Below are 26,214 nucleotides of genomic sequence, written 5' to 3' on the forward strand. Positions count from 1 at the left end.
TCACTCACTTTAAATCTTACTATTCTGCCTGCTGGAATGCTGCTGTTGTGTAGACGAAGAGAGAGACACTTCCTACAGGGAAACAGCCGCCCGAAGTTAGAAACTCGGACTCCTTTTTTTTTCTCTTCCCCGTTGGAATCCACGAACCACTGAGCAGTTTGACAAAGTCAACTTTTACTGTAAAATCGTGATTTAAAAATGTATGCCTTGTCTGATGCTTACTATGAGACTTAATGTGCACAATACTGCATGCATGACTTAACTCTACATTATCCTCGCCAGATGAGGCCAGGACAGACAGGTTGAAAAATTAGGAAGTACAAACCAGACCCAGCCCCCAAAAGTCCCTGAGTTTATACTTATAACGTTCTCCTTAGATGTCTCTTTATTCCACGGAGCACTTTCCTCAAGGAAAAAATAGGCACACCTTGTAATTACTGCTGCTTAACAATAGCTACATTACCCAGGGACACAGCTCATATAGTATGGAACAATGCTCTACTTACATTCTTAGCTTTCAAGATACAATTGAAAGTTCAGATAATATAATAAGGTCCTACATCTCCTGCACCTGCAACAAAGGTTTAAGATGCCCATCTCAACAACCTAGGATTTCCTCCAGCTTTGAGATGTCATTGTGACTGTTAACATTTGACTGAGGCCTTGGGGATGGGTGACATGTGGCGTGTTCTTGGGAAAACACATTAACGGCTCGCATTGTCTCTCCAGACCCAGGGGGCAGGCTCTCCTCGCTCCTCCCCCAGCCACACCATCAGCAGGCCCATCCCCATGCCCGTGCGGTCTGCGTCCACCTGCTCCACCCCGGCCCACACGCCTCAGGACTCTCTCACAGGGGTAGGGGGAGACGTACAGGAGGCGTTTGCACAAAGTAAGTGGCTTTATTTTTTGTTGTGTTCTGCTTTTATGTGATAAACAAGTCACCGCGGTCCTTTGAACGGTCTAAAGCGGGGCATGTTCTAGGCTATTCCGTGGCGTGAGGCAGAGCCTGGCCGGGAGCAGTTTTAGAAACTCCCGTCTAATCTGTTCTGCACCTCACCATCTTTCCTTCCTGAGGTTTCTGTTGCCCGGCCCCATTTTTTATGCGTCTTTGCCCATTAAGGGAAGGGAAATCCTTTCACGAATATCTCAGTAAACTATCCATGGAATCCATGTTTTAAATTCTGAAAGATCTCATTTCCTGCTTCTCTGCGTGAAAGCAAACTCGAGATGGAGATGAAACAATTCAGCTCTTTAGCCTGTGATCAAGAAGGAAGGGCAGTCCTTCTACAGATGCTCTTAAGAGCTGGATCTGCCTCTATAATATCTACCCCAGCGGCTCTCAACCTGTGGGTCGCGGCCCCTTTGGGGGTCGAACGACCCTTTCACAAGGGTCGCCTAAGACCATTGGAAAACACATATATAATTACATATTGTTTTTGTGATGAATCACTATGCTTTAATTATGTTCAATTTGTAACAATGAAATTGGGGGTCACCACAACATGAGGAGCTGTATTAAAGGGTCGCGGCGTTAGGAAGGTTGAGAACCACTGGTCTACCCGGTTAGGCCTCCGTAGTTAAGAGAGGAGCGCAAAGCTGAAGGGAGGTGGCAAACAGCATTCTCTCACTGGTGGCCTCTTCCATTTACACACTCATGGTGTGGACGTATCCCAAGGCAAGTGATTTTACTCATTTAAAAATACTTTAACAATTTTTAAAACTTTTCTTGCCGTTATTTTTTAAATTTGGAAAAAATTGGTGGGGGCAGGAGGCGGGGAGGGTGGGAAATCCTCCTGTAGACCCTCACCCTGCTGATCTCATTCCTAGAAGTGAACACTATTAATAGTCTGGTCCTTCTCAACTTTTCACTTATAGATACATAGATAGATATGGTTAAGTGTATTTTATACACATATACTCTTTATTTTTCACACAAATAAGCTAATGCTTATTTTGGTTCATAATTTGCATTTTCTTTAAATTACCAATTTATTATGGCATTCTTCCAGGTTCTTACCTATGGATCTGAGGTCAAGAAAGACAGCAATTCCACTTCTGGGAATTTATCCAAAGGCAAAAAGTCAGAAGACCAAAAATAAAATAGTTTTGAGTAAACCATTTCCAACATATATGGCAGTTAAGTTTTATCATTTCCGTTAGATATAAAGCATGTAGAGATCAGTAAGAAGAAGATATCCCCAAAATAAAAATAGGTGAAGGATATGAACAGAGAGAAATTATAAATGGCCAATAACAATATGAAAAGATGTTTAAAAAATCAATAATATCCAGATATAGAAAAGTGTGAGGAAACAGGCCCTCTCACCCATTGTGTATGGAGACGACAATCTGACATTTTACAAGGGGAAGAATGATGTATTCTCTCTTAAGAGGGGAAAGGGAAGATCCATAATAGGGCTTTTTCTCCTGAAAAAGAAAATAATTTAAGTTATACAAAATAACTAGGTTTTACTTTAATTTTTAGAAGGAAAAATGTCCTTTCCCTAAATCTTACTTTAAGGACATTTTAAATCAGTTTGAGCTTCCTATTAGAACTACTGTTTCATCTAACTACTAGGATTTTTTTAAATTTTCATGTATCTATCCTTTCACTAACTTAGTTGTACTTTCTGAGAAGTGACGGAATGAAATGTGGCCCAGCTCACAAAGAGTTTGTGCTGCATAAATTCATCTGTAAGTCAGATATTTGGAATCTTGGTCCCTTTTTTTCCAAAGATTATGGTGATCAGCCCTCTGTTCCATCTCAGCCCTCCCTGCCCCCAAGCCGGCCCGCAGAGACGCATCTCACCCTTAGTGTGCCTGGAACATCGTGCTAATCTCTCTCCACCATGAAGAAACATGGGCTGAGTTCCAGTTCAGGGTACCGGACATACAGCTGGTGCACATGCCTTGCAGCCAGAGCAAGAATCCCCCCCTCTTTTCCGTGCTCTGGGGCATTCAGTACACAGGGCTCCCATTCCCACGAGGTCCCCGTAAGGGGAAGGGGAGCTCGGGGAGGCCTGATTGGACACAAGGCCTGATTGCAGTGATAGAGAGAGAATCCCATGGGCTTGGCCACCAGGTAGCCGTTGAAATGATCGAGGCAGCTAGGAAGGTGCGGCTCTCCCGGCAAAAGCTAGACTTTCGTCTGTGTGGGTTGTTCTTCAGAAGGGCCATCACACACACTGCTTTACCTGGGTCACCCCGTCTTATTACTCACAGCTCCCTCATTCGCTTGCAGAATTGTCCCAGTTTGGACACTAAATTACATGAACCCCCATCGGTTGCCACGTCTTCCTACGCCAGAGGCCACGGCCCTGAGCACAGTGTCCTCTCCAGGAAGTGACCACAGTGCCTCTGTGAAGGAGACGCCTTGGAATGTTTCTTGCTTGGGAATGGCCTTGGAAATGATCAACAGCCTAAAATTTCGGGAAAAGGGAAAGCTTTGGTTTTTATTTATTTATTGTCATTTCTTCTTCGCTTAAGGTTCAAGAAGAAACCTAAGGAATGACTTGCTAGTGGCCGCGGATTCCATCACTAACACCATGTCCTCTCTGGTGAAAGAGCTGAACTCCGGTGTGTCCCTGGTCCCCTCATTTGTCTTCTCTGTGCAGAGGAACCCTAACGTTCTCGGGGCTTCTGTGAGAGATCTGCTCACTGTCGAATATACAAAGGTTTTCTTGAAGATCTATGTGATATTTGGTTGCCATATTCAGGTTTTTAACTGATGTTTCTATTAGCTGATGAGAAGATTATTAATACATGCTTAATGCAGAAAGTTTAATAGTGTAGAAAAGAATAGATTAAAAATATATTTAAATTGACTTATAAGTCAAGAAGCCAAAGAGAGTCACTGTTAACATCTCTCATGTGACAAGATACAGAAGTGATTTCATAAGGTCAGATGTTTTATTTACTAATTTAGACTCTGTTCATTGGAAATGTATGGCTATTTGAATGAGGCTAACCTGAAATTTACCTTTGCAGTATCTCTAAAGGTAGATCTGCCCAGAATATAGATAGCACAAAATTGTGAGAGTCTTTTTATCCTCATAATGCTACACAGAGCTTTAAAAATGTTATTCAAATAATGAATATTCAAATAACTATCCTACCAGTTACTAATGCATCTCATCTATTCCTTAAAGCACACATAGCAAGATATTTGACTGTCATGTAGTTGAGATTACAACAACTATAAGAAATAAAACTTCGATATTAAAAACTTGGGATTTAAATTTCTTAAAATCTCTATAATACAAATTAAAGTAATGAAACTTGTTGCTGCTATATTAGATTAAAATTACCAAATAGGATAAAAATGGCAGTAGTTAATATATCATGGAGATTACTAAAAATGTTACTCTTATTGTAGAAGTCTAAAGTATTATTAGTTTATATTCTTACTAGAGGCCCAATGCACAAAATTCATGCAAGAGTAGGCCTTCCTTCCCCCGGCTGCCGGCACCAGCTTCCCTCTGGCCACCGGCAGGCACCTGGGACCTAGGCTGCCCTCACAGCCCCAGCTTCATCCAGAAGGTCAGGTCGTCTGGTCTAATTAGCATATTATGCTTTTATTATTATAGATAATGCTCTAAAATATTAAGTGAATGTAATACTTTGGGTTTATATTTCCTAAATTAAAGTAACATTAAGCAAAAGTAGCAGTTTTACTGAAGACTACATAGAAGCAAAACAGAAGTTGTAATTTATTAAGACTCAAAAGATTCCTTATAACATTACCCATACTTAAAAAAAAAAAAAAAAAAACAATGCTGTATACCAAATGATTTTACAGTAACTCGTGTTCAGTTTCCATTCTCATTTGGAATGGAAATAAACACTTACTTGACTTACAATAACTGGCTAATATTTTATGCAGCGCAGGTTGGTTTATGTTAAGCCTCGCCCTGTACCTGCTGATCATAGACTCTAACAAGTCATTCTTTATTTCTCCAATTGTACCTCATAGAGGTGGGGAGTGAAACGGAGAGTAATGTGGATTCTGAGTTTGCAAGGACTCAGTTTGAGGACCTGGTTCCATCGCCAACCTCGGAAAAGGCTTTCCTAGCGCAAATCCACGCCCGGAAACCCGGGTACGTGCACGGTGGAGCTGCCCCAGGCACCATGCGCAGTGATGTGTGAGTATCTCCTGCTTGGGGGTATTGCCTCAGTAACAGGACACTGTTGGGAGCAAAAAATAAAAATGAAAACATGGTTGTTTTTATCTTTCTTTTGAGAAGAGATGATGCAGCTTCCTTTTCTGACAGGAGAGGTAAAGGGGCTACATTTGCATTTGGCCTTGTGACTTCCCCTCACAATTTCCAGAGAGTACCAGTAACCATAACAACCAGTTCTTATGGAGAGCCTGGCTCCCCTAAGGAACTGTGCTGGTTTGATACAAACTAGTATTTTTTTTTTTAAATCACTCCCAACCTTCCAGGGCTCACAGACCAGTTTAGGAGGTCAGTCATCTTATCTTCAGAATCTTCTGTATTTGCACTTGGAGGACCCAGTGATGCTGGAGGCTTCTCTTCAGAACAGGATGAACAGCATCATATAAGCAATAGGAATCAAAATTTATACAGTCACGCACCACGTAATAACAGATATGGTCTGAGAGACGCATTGTTAAGCGACTTGGTCATTGTACAAACATCATAAAGTGCGCTTACACAAACCTAGGTGATCCAGCCTGCTACACACCTAGGCTCCATGGCACAGCGATTGCTCCTAGGCCATCGCCTCTACAGTGTGTCGCTGTAGAAAATAACATCAGGTTAAATCCAGCACAAGAGAAACTGATGCAATCAGAGACAAGGTAACCAGGAGATGTTAGGGGCCCTGCCACCATAACACAGCATACTGTTTAACAGAAAACCCTTTATAAGTAGAAAATAACACTACAACATATAGTAAATACATAAACCGGTAACACAGTCACCTATTACCATTATCAAGTATGATGCACTGTACATAATTGTATGTGCTGTACTTTCATACAACTGGCAGAGCAGTAGGTCAGTTTACACTAGCATCACCACAAACACATGACAACAATGATGTCAGGACACAATAAGAATTTTTCAGTTCCATTATAATCTCACTAGAGGCCCAGTGCACGAATTCGTGCATGGGTGGGGTCCCTCGGCCTGGCCAGCAATCAGGGCCGATTGGGGCCAATTGGGGCCAGCCGGCCATGGGAGGGACCATGGGAGGTTGGCCGGCCACGGAAGGTTGGCTGTGGGAGCACACTGACCACCAGAGAGCAGCTCCTGCTTTGAGCATCTGTCCCCTGGTGGTCAGTGCACATCATAGTGACCAGTCATTTGGTTGACCGGTCATAATGGTCACTTAGGCTTTTATATATAGAGATGGGACCACGGTCCTATATACGATGGGTCCTTGACCAAAGCTTCGTTGTGTGGCACGAGACTGTAAATGTATAAAATCTCATTATAAAGAAATCCAATGTGGCTGACTTGTTGAATATGTACAAATCTGACCCTTAAAAGACATTTTGCAAGAATTTCACACAATAAGGCTTCTGTGCCCTGACAGAAGCCAGCAGAATCAGTGACGTCCCCACCAGACTTTCAGTGAAGCTAAGAAACGAGGGTGACACAGGCCAGAGCTACAGAGCCCAGCGTGAGAAGGGAAAGAGGAAAACAAAGGCGGGGAAGAGGAGGGGCCTCTAGGAGAGCGGGGTTCACGGGGTTGTGATAAGCGTGGGCAGAGGTTCACCACAAGGCTGGAAAGGGGAATTGCTAACCATTCCAAACAACTCTAGAAGGTGATGGTGCTTCCTGTGAAAAGTACTGAGGACTCGTCTACAAAAATCAACGGCTGTTTAAAGACCCAAAGGAGAAACTAAACAGAGGCCTTCCTGGTGTTTTGGCTCCCAATCCAAGCAGGGAGTGAAAGACTGACCAGTCACGATGGGGAATTATAAATAGACGTGCTGGGGAAGCCAGCTGCAGAAAGGCCAAGCGTGAGAGCAGAACACATCAGTTATAACGTCATTTAACGGGGCTGCTTTTAATTTTAGTTTGCTCTCTTGTCCTTTCCTCTGTCATTGAGAATTATTTGTTATTCAGAATGGTGAAGTCATTATCACTAGTTTTAGTCTAGTAAATACATATCCATTTGACTTCCTATGATTAACCTTTTACAAGGTGGTTACTTAAAATGTTCTCATTCAGATCCTAAGATCCAAGACTGTAGCTAAAGCCACCCCACACTACTGTTCCTAGGATGCTGGTGGCGGTTCTGGCCACGGGAGTTGGGTAGAGAAAACTCATAGAGGCCTCGCAGACCTATTCATGCTGGACCCAAACCTCGGAAAATAATGAGAACATGCTGTACAGATATAAATAAACACTGGCCATGGCATTTAAGTTCCCATCCAGAAACTTCTCCTTGACCACTCTTCATTTTAGAGGGTGTTTTAATATGGGGTGAATAGATGGAGATAGTCACCCATTCTTATCTATTTCATAGTGAAATGGGACAACTTAAGTGGATTTCTTAGATTTGGAGCTGGTATACATCTTTGAGTCAAGAGCTGTGGGTTAGAGTGTTACGCTTGCTGACAATGACTCGTTGATATTCTGAGACTTGATCCCACTATGAAAATAAAGCACGCCTACACGCATGCAGAATGCAGAGAAGGTTAAATTAGGAACAAATGTCCTCAAGCTTTTTTTCACTAGAGGGCTCACTTTCCTTAGAGAAAGCGTTCTTGGATTCCATTTATAAAATTTTTTTTAAATCCCCATATCAGGAAAACTATATCCTCCTGAAAGATAAGCTGTTTTTTCTAAGACTGACAAACATTGAAAGGGCTCTCCTTCCTGTAAACCCTAGAAAAACATGGATGACCTATGATCACCACAGTGCCATAGGAAAACTGCATGAGAATGCATTGACCATCTATTTCCCTACATTTCCAAAGGTGGTGTTTTTTTTTTAAGTTTTCTGTTTGATAACAGAAGACACTGAATTGGAGTGAATTGGAAGACAAATAAAATGTTCACTGCAAACTACAGCTCACACATGAATTTCACTTAGACGTTCCCTTTAAGATTTGCTCCAAAACCCCATCTATGGTTCGTTCCCAGGGTCACAGAAGATGGGGATCCCTATGCGCGGCCCGAGGAGGAGAACTACGAGAATGACTCGGTCCGGCAGCTGGAGAACGAGCTCAAGATGGAGGAATACCTGAAACAGAAGCTGCAGGACGAGGCCTACCAGGTACCGGGGCCAGGCCCACACCATCCCCCACTTCCGCCCCAGCCCCAAGGTGTCTGGGTCTTTTACATAACTAGGATAAACCAGTGCCTTCTTCCTTCCACCCTCCCTTTCTGGAATACTCTGACTATACTCCTTAGTCCATGTATTCTAGACACTAAAAATTTCAACTATTTCTTATAGCCATCACTCACCCTGTGTGATAACTTCTGATCTGGAAATTGAAAAGGGGTCTTGTCACACAGCAGAAACCTGGTGACTAACAGTCCATACCCCTCCTGGATCATCAGCAAAGATGCTTGTTCTCATAGATGGGGCATGAGGAGATATCTTTATGCCTTGATCTGGCACAAGGCAACTGAATCAGCATAAAGATATCTCGTCATTGGTCCTCAGCCTCCCTCACCACCTACCTCATGGGAAATGTAAGTAGCAGGCAAGCGACAAACCTCGCTGAGGCATGTTGGGGGGCTGCAGGCCCCAGGATCCTCAGAGTGTGGATGGACAGATTGTCGTATAGACTGGACTACACTCATCTACCTGAGAATTCACTGAACGTAACAGGTGCAGTAGCTCATCCTAAAGGGATGCGTTCTCCCCACGGAGGCTACACCACGGCCATGTGGGTCTTCTGGTCTGTTTCCTTTCCCTGTGGCCCACCCTGTTTTCCTGGGGTTCAGGGAGTTCAGGGGTGTTTGCCTGTCAGACCTGCTGCTCCCCAGGCCCCAGCAGGTTATTTCACTGTCAGGCTTTCTCCACGTTCTTAGCTCAGCAGCGGCTCTCTCTGTTAGTAAAAGAGTAGCAGAGAGAACAAAGTCTCTTCTATTTCCCATATGTTTATAAATTAAGTTTTGAAATATTTTCCCAAGAAGAATGTAGCAAGAGGACAACTGAAGCCCTCAGCCCCACCCCAACACCAGGAAGCAAAGGTTTGGCCTCTTTGGGGTGTTCCATCCGCCCTTGTGGCTTCATACCCACATTTCAGAAGCAAGTAGCATGTGGGTCTCGTCATAAAAAATAGCCAAGCCAGTGACTAGATATGTAATGCCATGCTTCAGCGCTGCAGACACAAAGTCGCCTAAGGTCCAGACCCACGGAGAAGGCTCTTTGTGATTTCCATGGCCCCATCCACAGGAAGAAATTAGCCTGGACGAGGCTGCCAGGGTGTGTGTGGGAATCTGAGGGATGTTTGCACATGGCTCATTTGGCGCTCCTGCCTAGAGGGAGAGAGAGATACAGTGAAATCATCAATACTCTGGCTGATGCTGTTGGAGGCGCCTGGTAGGCCTCCATCTTGGAGCTCATATCAGTTTCCAGATTTGGGTGGCAACAGTAACCGAATTTCTGGGTTTTATTTTATTTGTTTACTTATTTATTTATTTATTTATTTATTATTGATTTCAGAGAGGAAGGGAGAGGGAGTGAGAGAGAGAAACATCAGTGATGAAAGAGAATCACTGATCGGCTGCCTTCTGCACACGCCCTACTGGTGATTGAGCCCACAACCTGGGCATGTGCCCTGACCGTGAATTGAACCGTGACCTCCTAGTTCATAGGTCGATACTCAACCATTGAGCCATGCTGGCCAGGCTCTGGGTTTTATTTTAAAGGGAGGCAGCCATTCCATATAACATATTCGATTTTTGTTGCTGTTGTTTTAATGAATTAGGAATTCATTTAACCGTGTCTGTGTAGGATGAAGGGAAATTCTGTTAGTGGCTTAAGATCCAGTTGGAGCTTTTGCCATCTCTGGTAAATCTTAAGCCTCTCTCTCTCCTTTCCTTTCCATGCCTGGTGACTTCAAGGGAAAGGCGAAGAAGGGGGCTAGGAGATTATAACAGGCCCGTGTGTCCCCACTCAAGGCATATGCCCTGGAGAGCGTTGTAGTGGTTTTCCTGGACGGCTCTGTGAGCTTGTGTTTATAGATGATGGTTGTTTGGCGGCTCGGATGCTGCTGTCATTCACTGGACTCTCTCTCCCTCTTTCTCTGTCTTTGTGCATGGCTTCCAACAAAATAATTCACCTGCTGGACTGCATCACAGACTTGACATGTCACCTTTCTTGTTTGTGTCCTTTGTCACCCGCAGGTCAGCTTGCAAGGTTGAATACAATATCCTTTTATCACTCTCCTCTCAAGTAAGTACCCTCTGTTTTAGGAGGAAACGTGGCCACTGTACACTCAATTCTCATAACTTGCAACCTAAGTTCACAGTCACTCTCGTAGGCGTTTCTCTGTGATAAAATACTCTCCTTCTCTGCTTTTGTCAAAGACCCAGCCCAGTCTATGGGGCATCCCACTACACCCGGGGAGGTTTGGCAAACGACCTCGGGAGCTGGCTTTTTAACTCTGTTCATTAGGGGAAATGGCACAGAAACTTCTCCAACACCAGATATGCCCCCGAAGTTTTCCGGGGCCATGTAGCCACATCACCCGTCCATAAGAGCACCCAAGTCTGAGCCTCTCTATCCCCTGAGAAGCAACAGTCCAGGCTCGCTCAGCACTTCCAGAGACAGGTCAGCTCCTTGGTCTTGCTGTCCTCAGGGCCCAACATGTCAGAGAGGTGTCCTTAAGGGAAAGCAAAACCAAAACAAAGGCAAAAATAAAAGCAGCACGACACAGAGGAAAACTTGTGCAGCCTTTTATGCTTGGAATAGCTGGCTCAAACCCTTTGTAGAATTCAGGAGGGTGCAGTCACTGATATGGCATGTGAGCCTTTCCCCCAAGGGCCTGCTCACCTACCTACACATGTGGAAAATCCTCAGGGAATGTTGAATGGAGAGAGAACAGCACTTGACTGGCAGCACCACTGGAGGGTGGTGGTCTGAAGCTTAGGCTCTGGTCCCTAATCTACCCAAGTTCAAGTGGGAGCTTCAGCAAGTCCGAGCAGCATAACCTCGGACGAATTAGGGGACCTCTGTGAGCCTCCACTCCCTCTGCACAACATGCATGATAATACCTACACCATAGAGGAGACTCCCTCACTGAGGTCCAGTTCTCAAAGATCTTAACGGTGGCAGGCACGCTATAACGTTGATGAGCACACTCCTACGGGCCTGGCACTGTGCTCAGCGCCTTATAAGTGATTCATGGGAGCTGCTGTAGCGATGATGTGGGCGTACGGGAACCCCTGGGACTCAGAACCAGCTTGCTCCCTCTGCTTTTTATAAACAAGGCTAGGGCTCAGCTATGTGCAATGGTTCCATACACCTTCAGCGCCACTGTCCCATACGTCTAGATGGTTTCTCTGGCCCCAGCTAGTGGCCACTTAGATGCCCCTCATTACAGATCAAAACTAATACCTCTCTCAGTTATCTGGCTGCACTGGCCCAAGGACTCATATCTACTGCTATTATGCAGTATTTTCCAACCATGGAATCCCATAAGTCTGTAGATGATAGTAAACTCAACTCTGGCTGCTAAATTGTAAAAGGAGATATATATCTCCTATATAATAAAAGCCTAATATGCTAAGTGTCTGGTCGTCCATTCAACCAATCAAAGTGTGATCTATATAATAAAGACACAGGGTCCTAACGACCGATTACGACCGAAGGCTCGACCAGCCCGGAAGTCAGTGCTGGGTTGCTGTGGCATCAATTAGTAAAGAGTACATTCTAGCTCACACACTACCCACCTCCTGTCTCAGTCCTCAGGTTAAGACTGAGCAAGTAAAATTCATGGCATAATTGCTACAATGGAGTATACTTTTGGGTCTGTGAGGCCCTTTCGGTGTGAATGGAAGGATCTTCTTGACCTCATTGCCTTCTGCTCTCCTGATACATTTACAACTACAGTGAAAACATTCTCAGGAGCTGTTTCTGAAAATATTCGCTCCAGTTCTAACAAAGCTAGTCCCCGAGGAGCGAGCTTTTTCCTTCAATAGCAGTCTCCTTCGCTGAGCTCTGGCAATTTGGTTATTTTTGTTCTGCGTGTTATTTAAACATCAGTAGTGACTTCTTAGAAAAGTATATATTTTTAAAAGCCTAATAAATTGTCCTTGATGTGAACCCAGATAAAAAGTGGCATTTGGTTCTTGTACCTAAAAGCCACATATTTCAGTACTTTGAAAGTTCCTGGGCAATGTTTCATCTTTGCTACAAATTTGGCAGTAAAAACAAATAACACAGCTGTGGCCTCTGCCATTTAATGCACCCTATACCTGCCTAGATGGCATTCACAGGACTCTAAACGTGAGCCGGCCTGTCACTGAATCAACCACTTGGGCAAAATTCATTTACAACCTGACAGAACCCTGCAGTTTGTCTGGACTAGAAAGACAGCTGGAATTCTAGAGCAGCTCATGGTCTTTAAGTCTATTTGACTTTCTGACTGTATGGCAAGACCAGAAATTATCCCACAGGACAGGCACCTCTGACCCAAGGGTCCTAAAGGCAGCCGACTTCATCAGGTCAGAGTTCATTCGCTTCCACCCACCGAGCCCCACGTGGGGAAAGGCCACGAGGTGGGACGCCAGAGGCAGGGGAGGCCCATCCTCTGCTCAAAAAGAGCCTGAGGCCTATTCAAAGGCGAATATGCACTTAGCAACACAAAAAGCCAGAACACCTGGTTTCCTGCTTCTCCACTGGCCACTTCAGGAAGAAATGTATACAGAGGGGTTAGCACTCAACATGGAGTCCACCACAGCTCCAGCGGGCCCACTCAGATCTTGGATTTGTCCTTTCCATCCCTCTGGCCGCATGCTACTGCACTCTCCCCAGCCGGCCAGAGCCTAGCTTCAGATTAGGGGATTTGAAGATCAAAAGTGGATTTAAAAAAAAAAAAAAAGAGCAGGGCATTCTGCTGGTGAGTTAGTGCTCTCATCTCCTTGTCCAAAGGACAGCTCTGCGTCGCTCTAACCCCCAGGGGCCACAGGGGCCCATTATTTAAACATCAGTAGTGACTTCTTTAAAAAAATATATTCTCAGTCCCCACTGAGCAGGGGACTCAACAGGAGGTTCTTGTCCTCTTTCAGAAGGTGCAATACATAGCACGCACTACCCCAAGACACTCATCCCCGATTATCAGAGGAAGTGAGTAGAGGGTGTGCGTTTGCGTGTGCATGTGTGCACACATGTGTGTGTGTGAGTGTGTGTGTGTGTGTTGTGTCTCGGGGGAAAGGGAGGGTCCTAAGCTTCCTGACTTAGAGAACAGTTTTCATCTTTAAAAAAATTACACATTCCTTATTCCCAGGCAAACTATAGTCAGACAGATGATGAGAGTAACATGAGCGCTGGTGACGAAGGGGAGCGCTGCGCCCACCACCCACCCAGAGGAGAAGCAGCCTGGCAGCGACTGGGAGAGGAACCACCCCGCGCAGCAGCTCCCGGCACTAAAGACGTGCTCTGCTGACTGTAGTGCAGCCAATGTTTCGTTCTCTGATGTGTAGTTCATAGGTGTGTGTGTTAAGAAGGGGGAAAAAAAGACTTCTGTTCAAAGCTAACTTATCAGCTACATCTTCTATAACATGGCTCATCCCTGGTTAAAAACAAAAAACAAAAAACCACAGGCCGGAAATCCACGCTGCTGTTACTCACGATGGCAGTATTGACAAGCATTTTCAATATCATTTGCACATGATGTTGAACCTGTTCCGTTTACAATGACAATATTAATACTGTTTATAGCTAGGATTTGATTTCTGAGTTCTTTGAGATTTTAGCAAACCAGTTTATTATACGATGTACATTGTTTTTCACAGTAATTGGGACAAAACAACCCCTTGCAATTATTCATTGACCCTGAGGGACCTGGGTCCTGAGTGTGCAGGCACGGAGAGCCGGGGCCTGCACCGTCTGCCAGGGCCCCCAAGTCCTGTGAGCAGCGACTGGAGCCAAACACACCGGGATAACCCAGTCTGTGGGGCTTCTTTCCAACTGGAGGTTGTTTTCTTTCAAGATATTCTAGCGAATCAGCCATAGAATTTAGTGTAAATACTTTTTCCAAATAGAGATCATATTCAAAATAAGACAACGTGCAAATTATATAGAATCTAGTTTTTAAAATCAGCACAGATCTTCTTAAAACTGTGAACTATGTTTTGAAATACTCGTGACTAAAGCTGTCTATAAACCACAGGTGCCATACGACCCCCACCCGGACTGCAGTGGTCTCTGCTCTTCCATGGCTTGTTCCTCTCGGTTTAGCTTTAGGGAGCATGTCTCACCGCACCGCTCGCCCACAGGTACCCCCACCCCCCACCGTCAGGTCGTCCGGAGGCCTTCAGCTCTCACTGTACAGGCTTAAAGTGCGCTTGCAAAAACGTTCGCTCCTTTCATTTCTGAATGTGTATTGCCCTCGCTGGCGCCCCAGTGTTCTGCATGCAGCCTTCTGTGGTCATGTGAAAGGAAACAGGCTCTTCTCCGTGGCGTCGGGGTTTTGCACTCAGGGAAAAGCTGGTGTGCAAAAGAGCTGTCGAAGAAGGGAGAGTGAAAGACTGTCGATGGTCCTTTATGAGGACCCTTTTGGAGGAGCACTAACAACCTCCCTTAGGGATTCTTGGGAAATGGAAAAAAAATAACCCATCTTTTTCAAGACTTGATGCAATTAAAAATCCTACAATATGTTAGATCCATCGTGCTTAAATCGGCAGCTGCTCTGGAATTCCTGCCCTCCTTTCAAAGAAAGAAGAGAACATCATTTTAGAGCAGTGGTTCTCAAAGTGTGTTCCCTGGACCTGAGCGCATCAGCATCACCTGGGAATTTATTTAGAAATGCAAATTCTTGGGCCCGAACCCAGGCCCATAGAATCAGAAACTCTGGGCGTCAGGCCCCAAATCTGTGTCTCATGAAGCACGCAGGTCATGCTGATGCACTAGAGGCTGAGAACCACTGCTGTAGGATGAAGTTGTAAAGTCTCTGCGAAGGCCTTACTCAGAATAAACAAGGAAGGTTCTGTGTCAACCTTAAAGCTTCAGCAATTTGATTTGCTTCCTGAGCTGGCAGAAACCTCCTCCCACCCCACACAGTCAGGGGTGAGGGGGGGTGCCCAGCTGAGAACGCACATCCTGGCATCTTCCTGCTCCCTCTCCAGAGAGCCCTGAGATGTCCCCATCTCTGCATTTGGTCAGAAACCATCTCCTTGGCTGCCCTTTAGAACATCATCACTTGCCTTGGGGATAGTAAAGCTCTTGGTTGACATTAGTAAGGAGCCCGTTCTAGCTATCGATGGGCTTAACCAGACCTCCTTCCAGAGAACCAGGCTGACACCAAAGTAGCACCACTGCACAGTTCTCAGATTTCTTTGCACAGGTGGATTTCATTGCGGGTTTTGTCCATGTCTCTTCATGTTCATCTCCTTTCCACTGCCCATCTTCTGTGAAGCCGTACCTCTCTAGATGGAGCAGCTGGTCCCTGCTGCCTCATACTTAATACTTAAAACCACTACATCCCAGCTACCTGTATTGCTGTCAGCTCTCAATCATAGCCAGGTAGTTCTTGAACTCAGAACTGTGACCCTGCAAGTGGCAGGCAGCCACCGACTGGACTGAGCTGGCATCTATTGTCCCTTTGTGGTTTCTACATGAGAATGTTTGTCTAGGGTTTGAACTGTCTTGCTGATAATCATCCCCCTTGTCGTAGTTTTCATTGCCAACTCCATCACATGGTTGTTGATCCCATCGTACAAAGCCATTGCAAGGACTCTGGAAACTGCTGCCAATGGCCAATTCCTGACTAACCAGCCACCTTTTCTTTCTCTTAGCTCCACGTCAGCACTGAGACCAGACTCAAGCACCCCTGTCCTGTAACCGAGACAAAATGGCGTGTGTTGTTTTGGTTTGTGGTGGTTTTTGGCGGGTTTCTCTCCTTGGTTCTCCAAATTTACTTTTGGGGCCTGTTCTGAGAGCAAACCCAGCAGGTCTTACCTGTCCCGTGCATTAGATACAATTATATCTTGCGGGGGTGTTCCTTGTTCCACATGCATTGCACACCCATCTCCATCAGGGATGATGGCCTATATGAGCACTGGTCTAACACAGCCAACCCTCCTCCACACCGCCATGTTCACGGAGGGAGGGAGGAGGGTGAAGTCTACTGTATGGGATTCAGGAATCAGTTGTGGTTGGTCAGGACGGAAGTCGGGGTACGTTTGGTTGGTCAGAGGGAGATGTGCTGGAGATTGTGAAAAATGGATTCTCGAATGATAAGGCAGGGAAGGTTCATTTGTAAGTAGTAATGTGAACTTAATTGCATAAGAGTGTGGCCTTTGTTGTGATATACTATGTATTTTCTTATATGCATGAGCCAAACTGTTGCATCATAATTTAGCACTGATGTCCGCCTTTATTTTGATCATCTTTGTCCATCCTTATTAGTTCTTGGCTGTCCACTGTAGATAAACATTGTAAATACGGCAACTTTTGGTTGCTGCAATCACCTTGGTTCGATTCCACGCAAGGAGCCACAAACAAGAACTCCAGTGTCCTCAGAAGAAAGGGCATTTTTACTTTTGAACCAAAAAGAGGGGGGGAAAAATCAGAAGCATCATATCTTGAGGCTAATTAACTGTAAGACATTTTTAATTATGACTACTGTAATTTGACACCATTTGAAGTAACCAATACAGAGACCCTAAAGATTTCATGATATTCATTGGTATTGTAACAAAACTACTATTGTATGGGTTTTTTGTATTGCTGTTAAGTATTGTTTTGTGTGTGTGTGTGCGTGTGTGTGTGTGTGTGTGTGTGTGTGTGTGTGTTGGAACCTTCTGGGGACATGTTATATTTTGAAGTGATTAAACTATTTAATTGTGTGTCTATATTTTGGAATGGAATTATTTCTTCATTAAAAAAATGTTTTTAAAAACACTATATCTTGGGTATGTTATTTCTTTGTTTCAATGAATCTTTCCTAAAGTAATATGAAGTCAGTCTGTTCAAAGGAAAAAGACAAGTCATTACTTGCAGTGTGAAGCAGGACCTATCGGTTGAGTATTAAGCATCGCAGGCAAAATATCTCACCTTTGGGGCTATGATTTTTTTTAATGGAAAGCCTTGTTATAGTCAATATGGAGGTGGGTTTGAGATGCTAATAGCTAACATATGCTTACTTTATATCAGACGTTGTTACGAGATATGCACTTTATATTACTTATCTTGATCCTTTGAATTTGCAGCATCTAATCAGGTGGTTAGCAAATATTGCATGCTTAACAATTATTTGAGAATGTGTGCCTAGGGTTTGAACTGTCTTGCTGATAATCATCCCCCTTGTCGTAGTTTTCATTGCCAACTCCATCACATGGTTGTTGATCCCATCGTACAAAGCCATTGCAAGGACTCTGGAAACTGCTGCCAATGGCCAATTCCTGACTAACCAGCCACCTTTTCTTTCTCTTAGCTCCACGTCAGCACTGAGACCAGACTCAAGCACCCCTGTCCTGTAATCGAGACAAAATGGCGTGTGTTGTTTTGGTTTGTGGTGGTTTTTGGTGGGTTTCTCTCCTTGGGTGAATAAATGAATTAGTGGCTTTTGTTTTGTGCTAGAGCTAGTGAGAAAGGAGAATGAGCATGCCCTGGAGGTCATCAATATGGTGACAGCAACAAGACACAGGAGTCCAAGGAAGGGACAGACACTCAGAGCGTTGCCACTCCCTACATTCTCATTTTTCCTCTGAGAACCTCTGATTCCCATGCAGTGGAGTGTTGTGTGTTTTCTTGGCTCAAGAAGCCAATTCCTTTACAGAACCATTAGCAGAGTGAATGGCTTTTTGGGGAACTCTGCCTTGGAGTTGGGCTGCCAGTCTGTGCTCATGGACTCTGGGGTTGAAGTCCATGAAAATGCTGTAAACACTCAAGTGGCACCAGAGAGAGAAGCTAGGAGGCTCTGCATCAATTACAGGGGCAAATCCTCACCTGATAATCACCACTACGAAACACAGATCCCCCTTCACTTTGGGGGTGAGAGACAAGGGTGTGTCCATTAGTGCCTGTCAGTATCTTTTAGCTGCATCTCAGTGCCTCATCCCCTCATCCCTTAAGGAGCACATTTAGCTCTGCTCTCCCTCTCTCAGTATTCCTCAACTTTACCTAATTGCAAAAGTCACCTGAGGCGTTGGTGAATTCTGATGTAGCAGGTCTAGAGTATGGCCAGGGAATCTGTATTTTTAGTAAGTGCTTCAATGATATTTACAGTTTGACAAGTTTTAAGAAATACTATCTCTTGCTACTCGAAATGTGGTACATGGACCAACAGTATTAGCATCACCTGGGAGCGAGTGACAAATGCAGGATCCCAGGCTCAAAACCAAACCTACTAAATCAGAGTCTGCATGTCATCAAGATCAAGATCCCCAGGGGATGTGTGTGCACCTTATGAAGAAGCTCTGGCCTGGAGTCCAGCTTTAATCCTAGCCCTCCAGGATTAGGTTCCGTTGGATCCTCAGGGGATCGAATGACAAGCCAGGGATGCTATTTCAGCTAGGATGGTGCAGTGCTTCTTGAACTTGTAGTTCTGATTTAGTGACTCTGGAGTGGGTGGGGCCCAAGATCTGCATTTCAAACAAGTTCTCAGGAAAGCTGATACTTGTCTAAGGACTCAACACTTGAGGTGCAAGGCTTCAGAGTTCTTTTAAATAAGGCAAATTCTGGGGAGCTTGTTCCTGGTGCACAGGGTACAATAGTCCAATAGTCCATCCCAGACCTTTGGGGATTCCTGTACATAGCAAATCAAGATACTCAAGTCTACGGACATGAATATGATGGAAGCTCTGTTGTCTTGGCCCCTCAGGTAACAGTTAAACTATATCAGGAGCCCTCGAGGCAAACGGACTTAAGGATCCTGCCAAAGAAGAAGTTTTTGCTCCAAGACTTGAGGCATCTGTCTCCTTGGTAGAAGGACTCACCCAGGAGTAGACTCCATGAGTCTAGTGACCCCAAAAGAGCAGATTGGCAAAATTGGGATAATGTAACGAGTGGATGGATGGATGGATAAGAAACTCTTGGGTTGGGCAGTTTCTTTGTTCTAGTAGCAAGGCTGCTTGGAAGGGCATGTCTAACAATGAGAATTTTCTATGCCTTCAGTAAACAAAGGATTCACTTTTTGCCTATAGAGATGCTTAATAGCATTATTATTCCACAGAACATTGGGAAGTATGTTTGCTTACTTTATTTTTTAAAAAACCTAATAAAAATATTGGAGGCTTAAGAGTCAAGTTAAATAATGATAATATTTGGTCCTCCTCCCAACCCTAATGGATACAGTAAAAACAACAACAGAAAAGGATAGAAACAAAGCAAGGAAACCAGTAATGCAGGTCATACATCTTCTCCATGTCTGGTTCTGCTGTCTCATGTGTCAGATGGGGCTAAATCCTATCTGGGCCTGGCTCCTTCACTTTCTAGTCTTCTGATTGGGCCCCCCAGAAGGAGTGCTACTACAAAAAAGTCTCAAGCAAGAACAACTGTTGCAACACAGATGGCCCTAGGTAAATGGTTTCTCTGACATTCCATTTTTCTGGAAGTCTCTTTGTGGCTTCTCTTGCTTAAAAACAAGCCTATCTGGGAAGGGCCAAGTAGACCAGCTCTAGACCTCAAAGAGAAACGTACCTTTGCTTTCCTTGGCAAAGGCAAGTCAAGAGGATAAGGAAAAAGGTGTGTTCAGGTGTGCCTCTAGGGCTTCTAGGCAGAAGGAGTTCTGCACACACTAGTCTCACTCACCTGGTGTGTGGGATCAACACCTTAATGGCCATGAAGAGTGCTCCTTTGCCTAGCTCTGTCCTCATCTTTATCCATGCTGTGCCAAATTAACAGATTTATAGAATCTATCTTTGATTTTATGCATCTATCTTTTACATCATGTGGGAAATAAAAAGTGGTATTACAAGCAAAAGTGTAATTATGTTCCATTTCCATCCCAAGTGTCCATGTTGACACTACTTGGCATTAACACAGACCCCACAGGTGAAGGGCAAATTCTTCGAAAAGATTGCTCCCCCCTCTGGTGCAGTCACAAGTCTCAGAGGCGACATGTGTTTCTGACTGACTGGCTATAAATTCAGGAATTCCCACTATCCCTGCAGGTTTGATCACGTATTAGAACAACTCACAGAATTCGCTGAAAGCACTGCACTTTTATTACAGCTTTAATACAAAGAATGCAGATCAGCAGCAGCTAAAGGAAGAGGTACACCGAGGACGATCTGGGGGTGCAGGGGCAGGATACAGAGCCCCTGTGCCCTTTCTCCGTAGAATCTGGGCATGCCACTGTCCCAGCAGCATGTTCACCAGCCGGGAGCCTCTGGGTAGCCTGACAAAGCCACAGGGTTTACAAGGATTCCATCTCCATTCTCCCTTACAGGCTAGCTCCCTTCCTTCATTCCCATTTGGGGAAATCAGCCAACAAAGACAAGGCTGACAAGATATGCCCTGTGATTAGCACAATACCTTAATAACAATCAACTTAACATCCCCCTACTGACTCTTCAAGGTGGCACTTTTTTCATGAAAATGGTATACTCATTGCTCTGTTGTTATTGTTTGTTTTTTGTTAAAGAATCCTTTCCTTTTATTGATTTTGAAACGTCATCTGTCTCAGTTATATTTCAGAGGAAGAAAGACTAAATTATAAAACTCCCCCCAGCGTTCCGGATGTAAAAAAAAAAAATAAAGTTTAAAAAAATGTCTCTCCAGCCCTGACTGGTTTGGCTCAGTAGATAGAGCGTCGGCCTGCGGACTAAAGGGTCCCAGATTGGATTCCGGTCAAGGGCATGTACCTTGGTTGCGGGCACATCCCCAGTAGGGAGTGTGCAGGAGGCAGCTGATCAATGTTTCTCTCTCATCGATGTTTCTAACTCTCTATCCCTCTCCCTTCCTCTCTGTAAAAAAATCAATAAAATGTATTTTTTTAAAAAATGTCTCTCCCACCTCATGGCAATGTGTGTGTGTTTGACATTATCTATTGGTTGTCGGTATGAAAGAGCTCCATTTAAGGAAACAATGCATGGAAAGCTCCTCATCAGGTTACTGAACATGATGGAAGCTCAGTGGTCACCACCTTCCCCTTTTTCCCTTGCCATGTCTACAATCCTCATTCCATCATAAAATGGGGGCAATCGGTTTTGCTTTTAGAAAACTCACACAAAAGTAAAATTAACTTAAAAACAAATATAAGGTTGTTTATCTTCCTTTTGTTAAGTTGTATGAGTTCCCTGTAAATGTTGGAGATTAAACCCTTATCAGTGATAACATTTGCAAATATGTTCTCCCATGCAGTGGGCTTTCTTATTGCTTTGTTGATCATTTCCTTTGCTGTTGAAAAGCTTTTTATTTTGATGTAGTCCCATTTGTTTATTTTCTCTTTGGTTTCCATTGCCCTAGGAGCAGTATCAGTGAAGAAATTGCTTCGGCATATGTCTGAAATTTTGCTGCCTGTGGATTCCTCTAGTATTTTTATGGTTTCCCGTCTTATGTTTAAGTCCTTTATCCATTTTGAGTTTATTTTGTGTATGGAGTAAGTTGGTGGTCTAGTTTCATTTTTTTGCATGAATCTGTCCAATTTTCCCAACACCATTTATTGAAGAGGCTGTCTTGACTCCATTGTATGTTCATGCCTCCTTTGTCGAATATTAATTGGGCATAGTGGTTTGGGTCGACTTCTGGGTTCTCTATTCTATTCCATTGATCTATTTGTCTGTTCTTGTGCCAGTATCAGGCTGTTTTGAGAACAGTGGCTTTATAATACAGCTTGATATCTGGTATTGAGATCCCACCTACTTTGTTGTTCTTTCTCAGGATTGCTGCAGCTATTCGGGGTCTTTTTTTTATTCCAGATGAATTTTTGGAAAGTTTGTTCTAGGTCTGTGAAATATGCCGTTGGTATTTTAATGGGGAGTGCATTGAATCTATAGATTGCTTTGGGTAGTATGGACATCTTGATGATGTTGATTCTACCAATCCATGAACACGGTATGTTCTTTCATCTGTTTATGTCTTCCTCTATCTCCTTTTTCAGTGTCCTGTAGTTTTCCACATATAGGTCTTTTACCTCCTTAGTCAACTTTATTCCTAGGAAGATAAACAACCCAATCAAAAAATGGGCAATGGACCTAAATAGATACTTTTCGAGAGAAGACAGAAGAAAGGCCAAAAGACATATGAAAACATGTTCAGTCACTAATCATCCAAGAGACGCAAATCAAAATGGCTATGCGGTACCATCTCACACCTGTCAGAATGGCTATCATCAACAAACGACAAGTGCTGGCGAGGATGTGGAGAAAAAGGAACCCTCGTGCACTGCTGGTTGGAATGCAGGCTGGTGCAGCCACTGTGGAAAACAGTATGGAGTTTCCCCAGAAAACTAAAAGTGGAACTCCCATTTAACCCAGTGATCCCACTTCTAGGAATATATCCCAAGAAAACAGAAACACCAATCAAAAAGGATATATGCACCCATATGTTCATAGCAGCACAATTCACCATAGCTAAGATTTGGAAACAGCCTAAGTGCCCATCAGTAGATGAATGGATTAAAAAACTGTGGTACATCTACACAATGGAATACTACGCTGCGGTAAAAAAGAAGGAATTCTTACCATTTGCAACAGCATGGATGGAGCTGGAGAGCATTATGCTAAGTGAAATAAGCCAGTCAGAGACAGAAAAATGCCACATGATCATACTCATTTGTGGAATATAATGAACAACATAAACTGATGAACAAAAACAGATCCAGAGACAGAGAAGCATCGATCAGACCATCAAACCTCAGAGGGAAAGTAGGGGAGGTGGGGGTCAGGGGGAGAGATCAACCAAAGGACTTGTATGCATGCATATAGGCCTAACCAATGGACACAGACACCAGGGGGGCGAGGGCATGAGTGGGGGGATGAGGGGTAACGTGGAGATAAGGACACATATGTAATAACTTAATCAATAAAAAATTAAAAAAAAAAAAAACAAACATAAGGGAATCTATTCACCTCCCTTAGCAATGAGAGACTGGACATTAAAACACTGCGATACAGACGGACTGATGATCCCACAAACATTCTATTCTGAGCCCTCCCACTGGCTTTCCACACACACACACACACACACACACACACTCACACACCCTCACACACACACACTCACACCCTCACACACACACCCTCACACACCCTCACACACACACTCACACACACACCCTCACACACACACACACACACTCACACACACACCCTCACACACACACACACACTCACACACCCTCACACACCCTCATACACACACACACACACCCTCACACACACACACTCACACGCACCCTCACACACACACACCCTCACACACACACACACACACCCTCACACACCCTCACACACACACCCTCACACACACACACCCTCACACACACACCCTCACACACCCTCATACACACACACACTCACACATCCTCACACACACACCCTCACACACCCTCATACACACACACACTCACACATCCTCACACACACACCCTCATACACACACACACACACACACACACATCCTCACACACCCGCCCTCACACACACACACACACACACACACACACACACACACAATACCGGGCACTGGCACCCAGGCACACGATCACACAGCCCTCTCTGCAGAACCTGACTACCGCCCCCAAAAGCCCTAAAAACACCGCCATGGGGCACCCCACGGCACCGACGGCAGAGCTCGGGCGCTCCGGCTCCCACCGGCCACCGGGACCCCCGTTCTTGCACCTGAGCAGGTGTCGCCAGGCGGAGGAGAAAAGCCTTTAACAGGCGTGACCGAGACCTCAACAAAGGAACAGCGGCCCCTTGGAGGAAGCGTGACCCAGCGGAGGAACAGCTTCCATGGCCACCGACGGCCAGGTCCAAAAGAGCCGTCCAGAAGGGCGGCCCCGGCCAGCAGGCTCGGCTCCCCACGGCGCGGGGCCGGTGCTCGGGTTCACGGCGAGTCCCCAACGGTGAGAGGTCCCCCGGCCGCCCGGACCCGCCCTGTTCATCCCGGAAAAGGGTGGAGGGGACGCCGGGCCTGGCTGTGGCCACGCTGCTCAGGGAGAGGACGCGTCTGTCCTGGCGGCCGCCACACGGCGCTGCGCTCCCTCCAGGGGGCGCCTGTGAGGCCGCCGCCACCACCTGACGGAGGAGGCGGGACGGGCGGACGGAGCAGGCGGCTGACTTCCCGCTCCCAAAGGCGGCCCCACAATGCCTCACTCTCACACACCGGAAGCCGCGCGTGCACGTGCCGGGGGCGCCCTCCCTCCCGCCAGCCCGCCAACCGCTCTGCCCCCTGCGGGTCTCGCTGCCTCCGCTGGTCTCGCGAGAGGCCCGCCCGCTGGGGCAGAGGCAGAGGCCGCAGGTGAGCGTGGCTGTCTATGTGCCCGGGCGCTCCAGGCCGTCCCTCACGTGCCCGCGGCAGGAAGCGTCCTTTCCGGTCCCCCGCGACCCCTCGGGTCACCGCTGGAGTGTCAGTCGGTAAGGGGGCAGCCGGGCGCCCTTGCAGGGTTGGGTCCCGTGCGGCCCACGGCGGGGTATGGAGAGGACCTGCCTGGCTGGCTGGCTGACTGACAGGCTGACTGGCTGACGGACAGACAGAGTGATTGGCTGGCTGGTTGATGGACAGATGGACTGAGGGACTGACTGGCTGGCTGACAGGCTGACGGACAGACTGCCTGAGTGATTGACAGACAGGCTGACCGAGTGATTGACAGGTTGACTGAGTGATTGACTGACAGGCTGACCGAGTGATTGACAGGTTGACTGAGTGATTGACAGACAGGCTGACTGAGTGATTGACTGACAGGCTGACTGAGTGGTTGACTGACAGGCTGACTGGTTGACTGACAGGCTGACTGGCTGGCTGGCTGGGTGACTGGATGACTGACAGGCTGGCTGACTGGCTGGCACCCACTCATTATAGTCACCAAAGGCCATTGTAACCACGGTGCTGACATGGAACCCACAGTTTTCCTTGTTTATAAGTCACCAACAAACATGACCCTTTGGGAGTTTTATGTTTGAATTGTGCTTTTTCTGGCTAAAAGAGGGAGTTTGCAAACACAAGGAAGAGGGCTTGACGTTTATGTTTGGATGCTAGACCCAGGGATTAGAAAATATTAGTAGGATCTGTCAGTTACCCACAGATTAGCCCAGGAGCTACCGCAGGACGGGGGGCAAATATATGACGATTCCTTCCCAACTGTAAGTATGTGGGGAAAGTTTGAAATAAAACATGAGAAATGCTGGGAGAGAGGGGGAAAAAATATATTGTGAAATCATCGTGTTTATTCCCTCTGAAAAGGTACATCCCTAGTGCATCGTCTGTAGCCATCACCTAATTCTTGTCTTTCCTACGCGTCAGCATTGACGGAACAAATATGAAAGGATAAACGATTACCACTCCCCCTCTAAGAACATCTGCTTCCAGAGGCGTGTTGGCAGGTTTGCAGGGATGTCAGGCAGCCGGGCACAACGATTGCCCTCTGGTTGGTCCTCGCCCTGGCGTTCCCGCCTCCAGGGCAGCCTCGCCTAAGTCCACGCACGCCAGAGTTTAAATGGATCACTGTCCATTCTCACTGGGAAACAAACAAAAAGTTGGAAGCAGGACGTGCTCAGAACTAGACTTTTCCTGAGTCTCTTAAATATTTACAGTCAGCATTCCACAAAAGGTACCATTTGCAGCGATGTGTAGGAAAATAAACTAAAATTCAAAAAGAGAAGCATCGCCAGTTGTGAAGTTCACCATCAAAAAATAATGATCGCAGAACCATCTTTTCGAGGTACGGGAGCCGCCAGCTTCTTTCCTTACTGACCAAGGCAGGTCCGCGTTATTCACGGAGCAGTGATACGTCAGACATCTGGGTGTCTGGTTGGAATGCTGGAAGGATCCTGTGGCTACTTTTGTTCATCAGCTTTCACTCGGGTCTTGAGACATTTGATTAAGATTTTGAGTGGTTTACCTTGGTTAGCAGCTCCAACAACCACCTTTGACTGAGATGATTCATTGTTG

The 26,214-nt window shown here is 45.5% G+C and overlaps 1 protein-coding gene across 2 annotated transcripts in view; it reads left to right on the forward strand.

The window, feature by feature from the left end:
• The window catches only part of DTNA (dystrobrevin alpha), a 220,965-nt gene extending 203,950 nt beyond the window's left edge, over positions 1-17,015 (forward strand). Inside the window, exons 22-27 of one of the 2 annotated variants that reach the window (XM_036322190.1) lie at positions 730-889; positions 3,487-3,576; positions 4,973-5,141; positions 8,121-8,253; positions 10,338-10,386; positions 13,442-16,081. In XM_036322190.1, the coding sequence (XP_036178083.1) occupies positions 730-889; positions 3,487-3,576; positions 4,973-5,141; positions 8,121-8,253; positions 10,338-10,355 (570 nt within the window). In that variant the 3' untranslated portion in view covers positions 10,356-10,386; positions 13,442-16,081. Of the gene's footprint in view, positions 1-729; positions 890-3,486; positions 3,577-4,972; positions 5,142-8,120; positions 8,254-10,337; positions 10,387-13,441 lie in introns of both variants that reach the window. The other variant, XM_036322191.1, reaches the window with a different exon arrangement.
• The last annotated feature ends 9,199 nt before the right edge of the window (positions 17,016-26,214 follow it).

The sequence above is a fragment of the Myotis myotis genome, unplaced genomic scaffold (genome assembly GCF_014108235.1).
Source record: "Myotis myotis isolate mMyoMyo1 unplaced genomic scaffold, mMyoMyo1.p scaffold_m19_p_9, whole genome shotgun sequence".
NCBI classification, from domain to species: Eukaryota; Metazoa; Chordata; class Mammalia; order Chiroptera; family Vespertilionidae; genus Myotis; species Myotis myotis.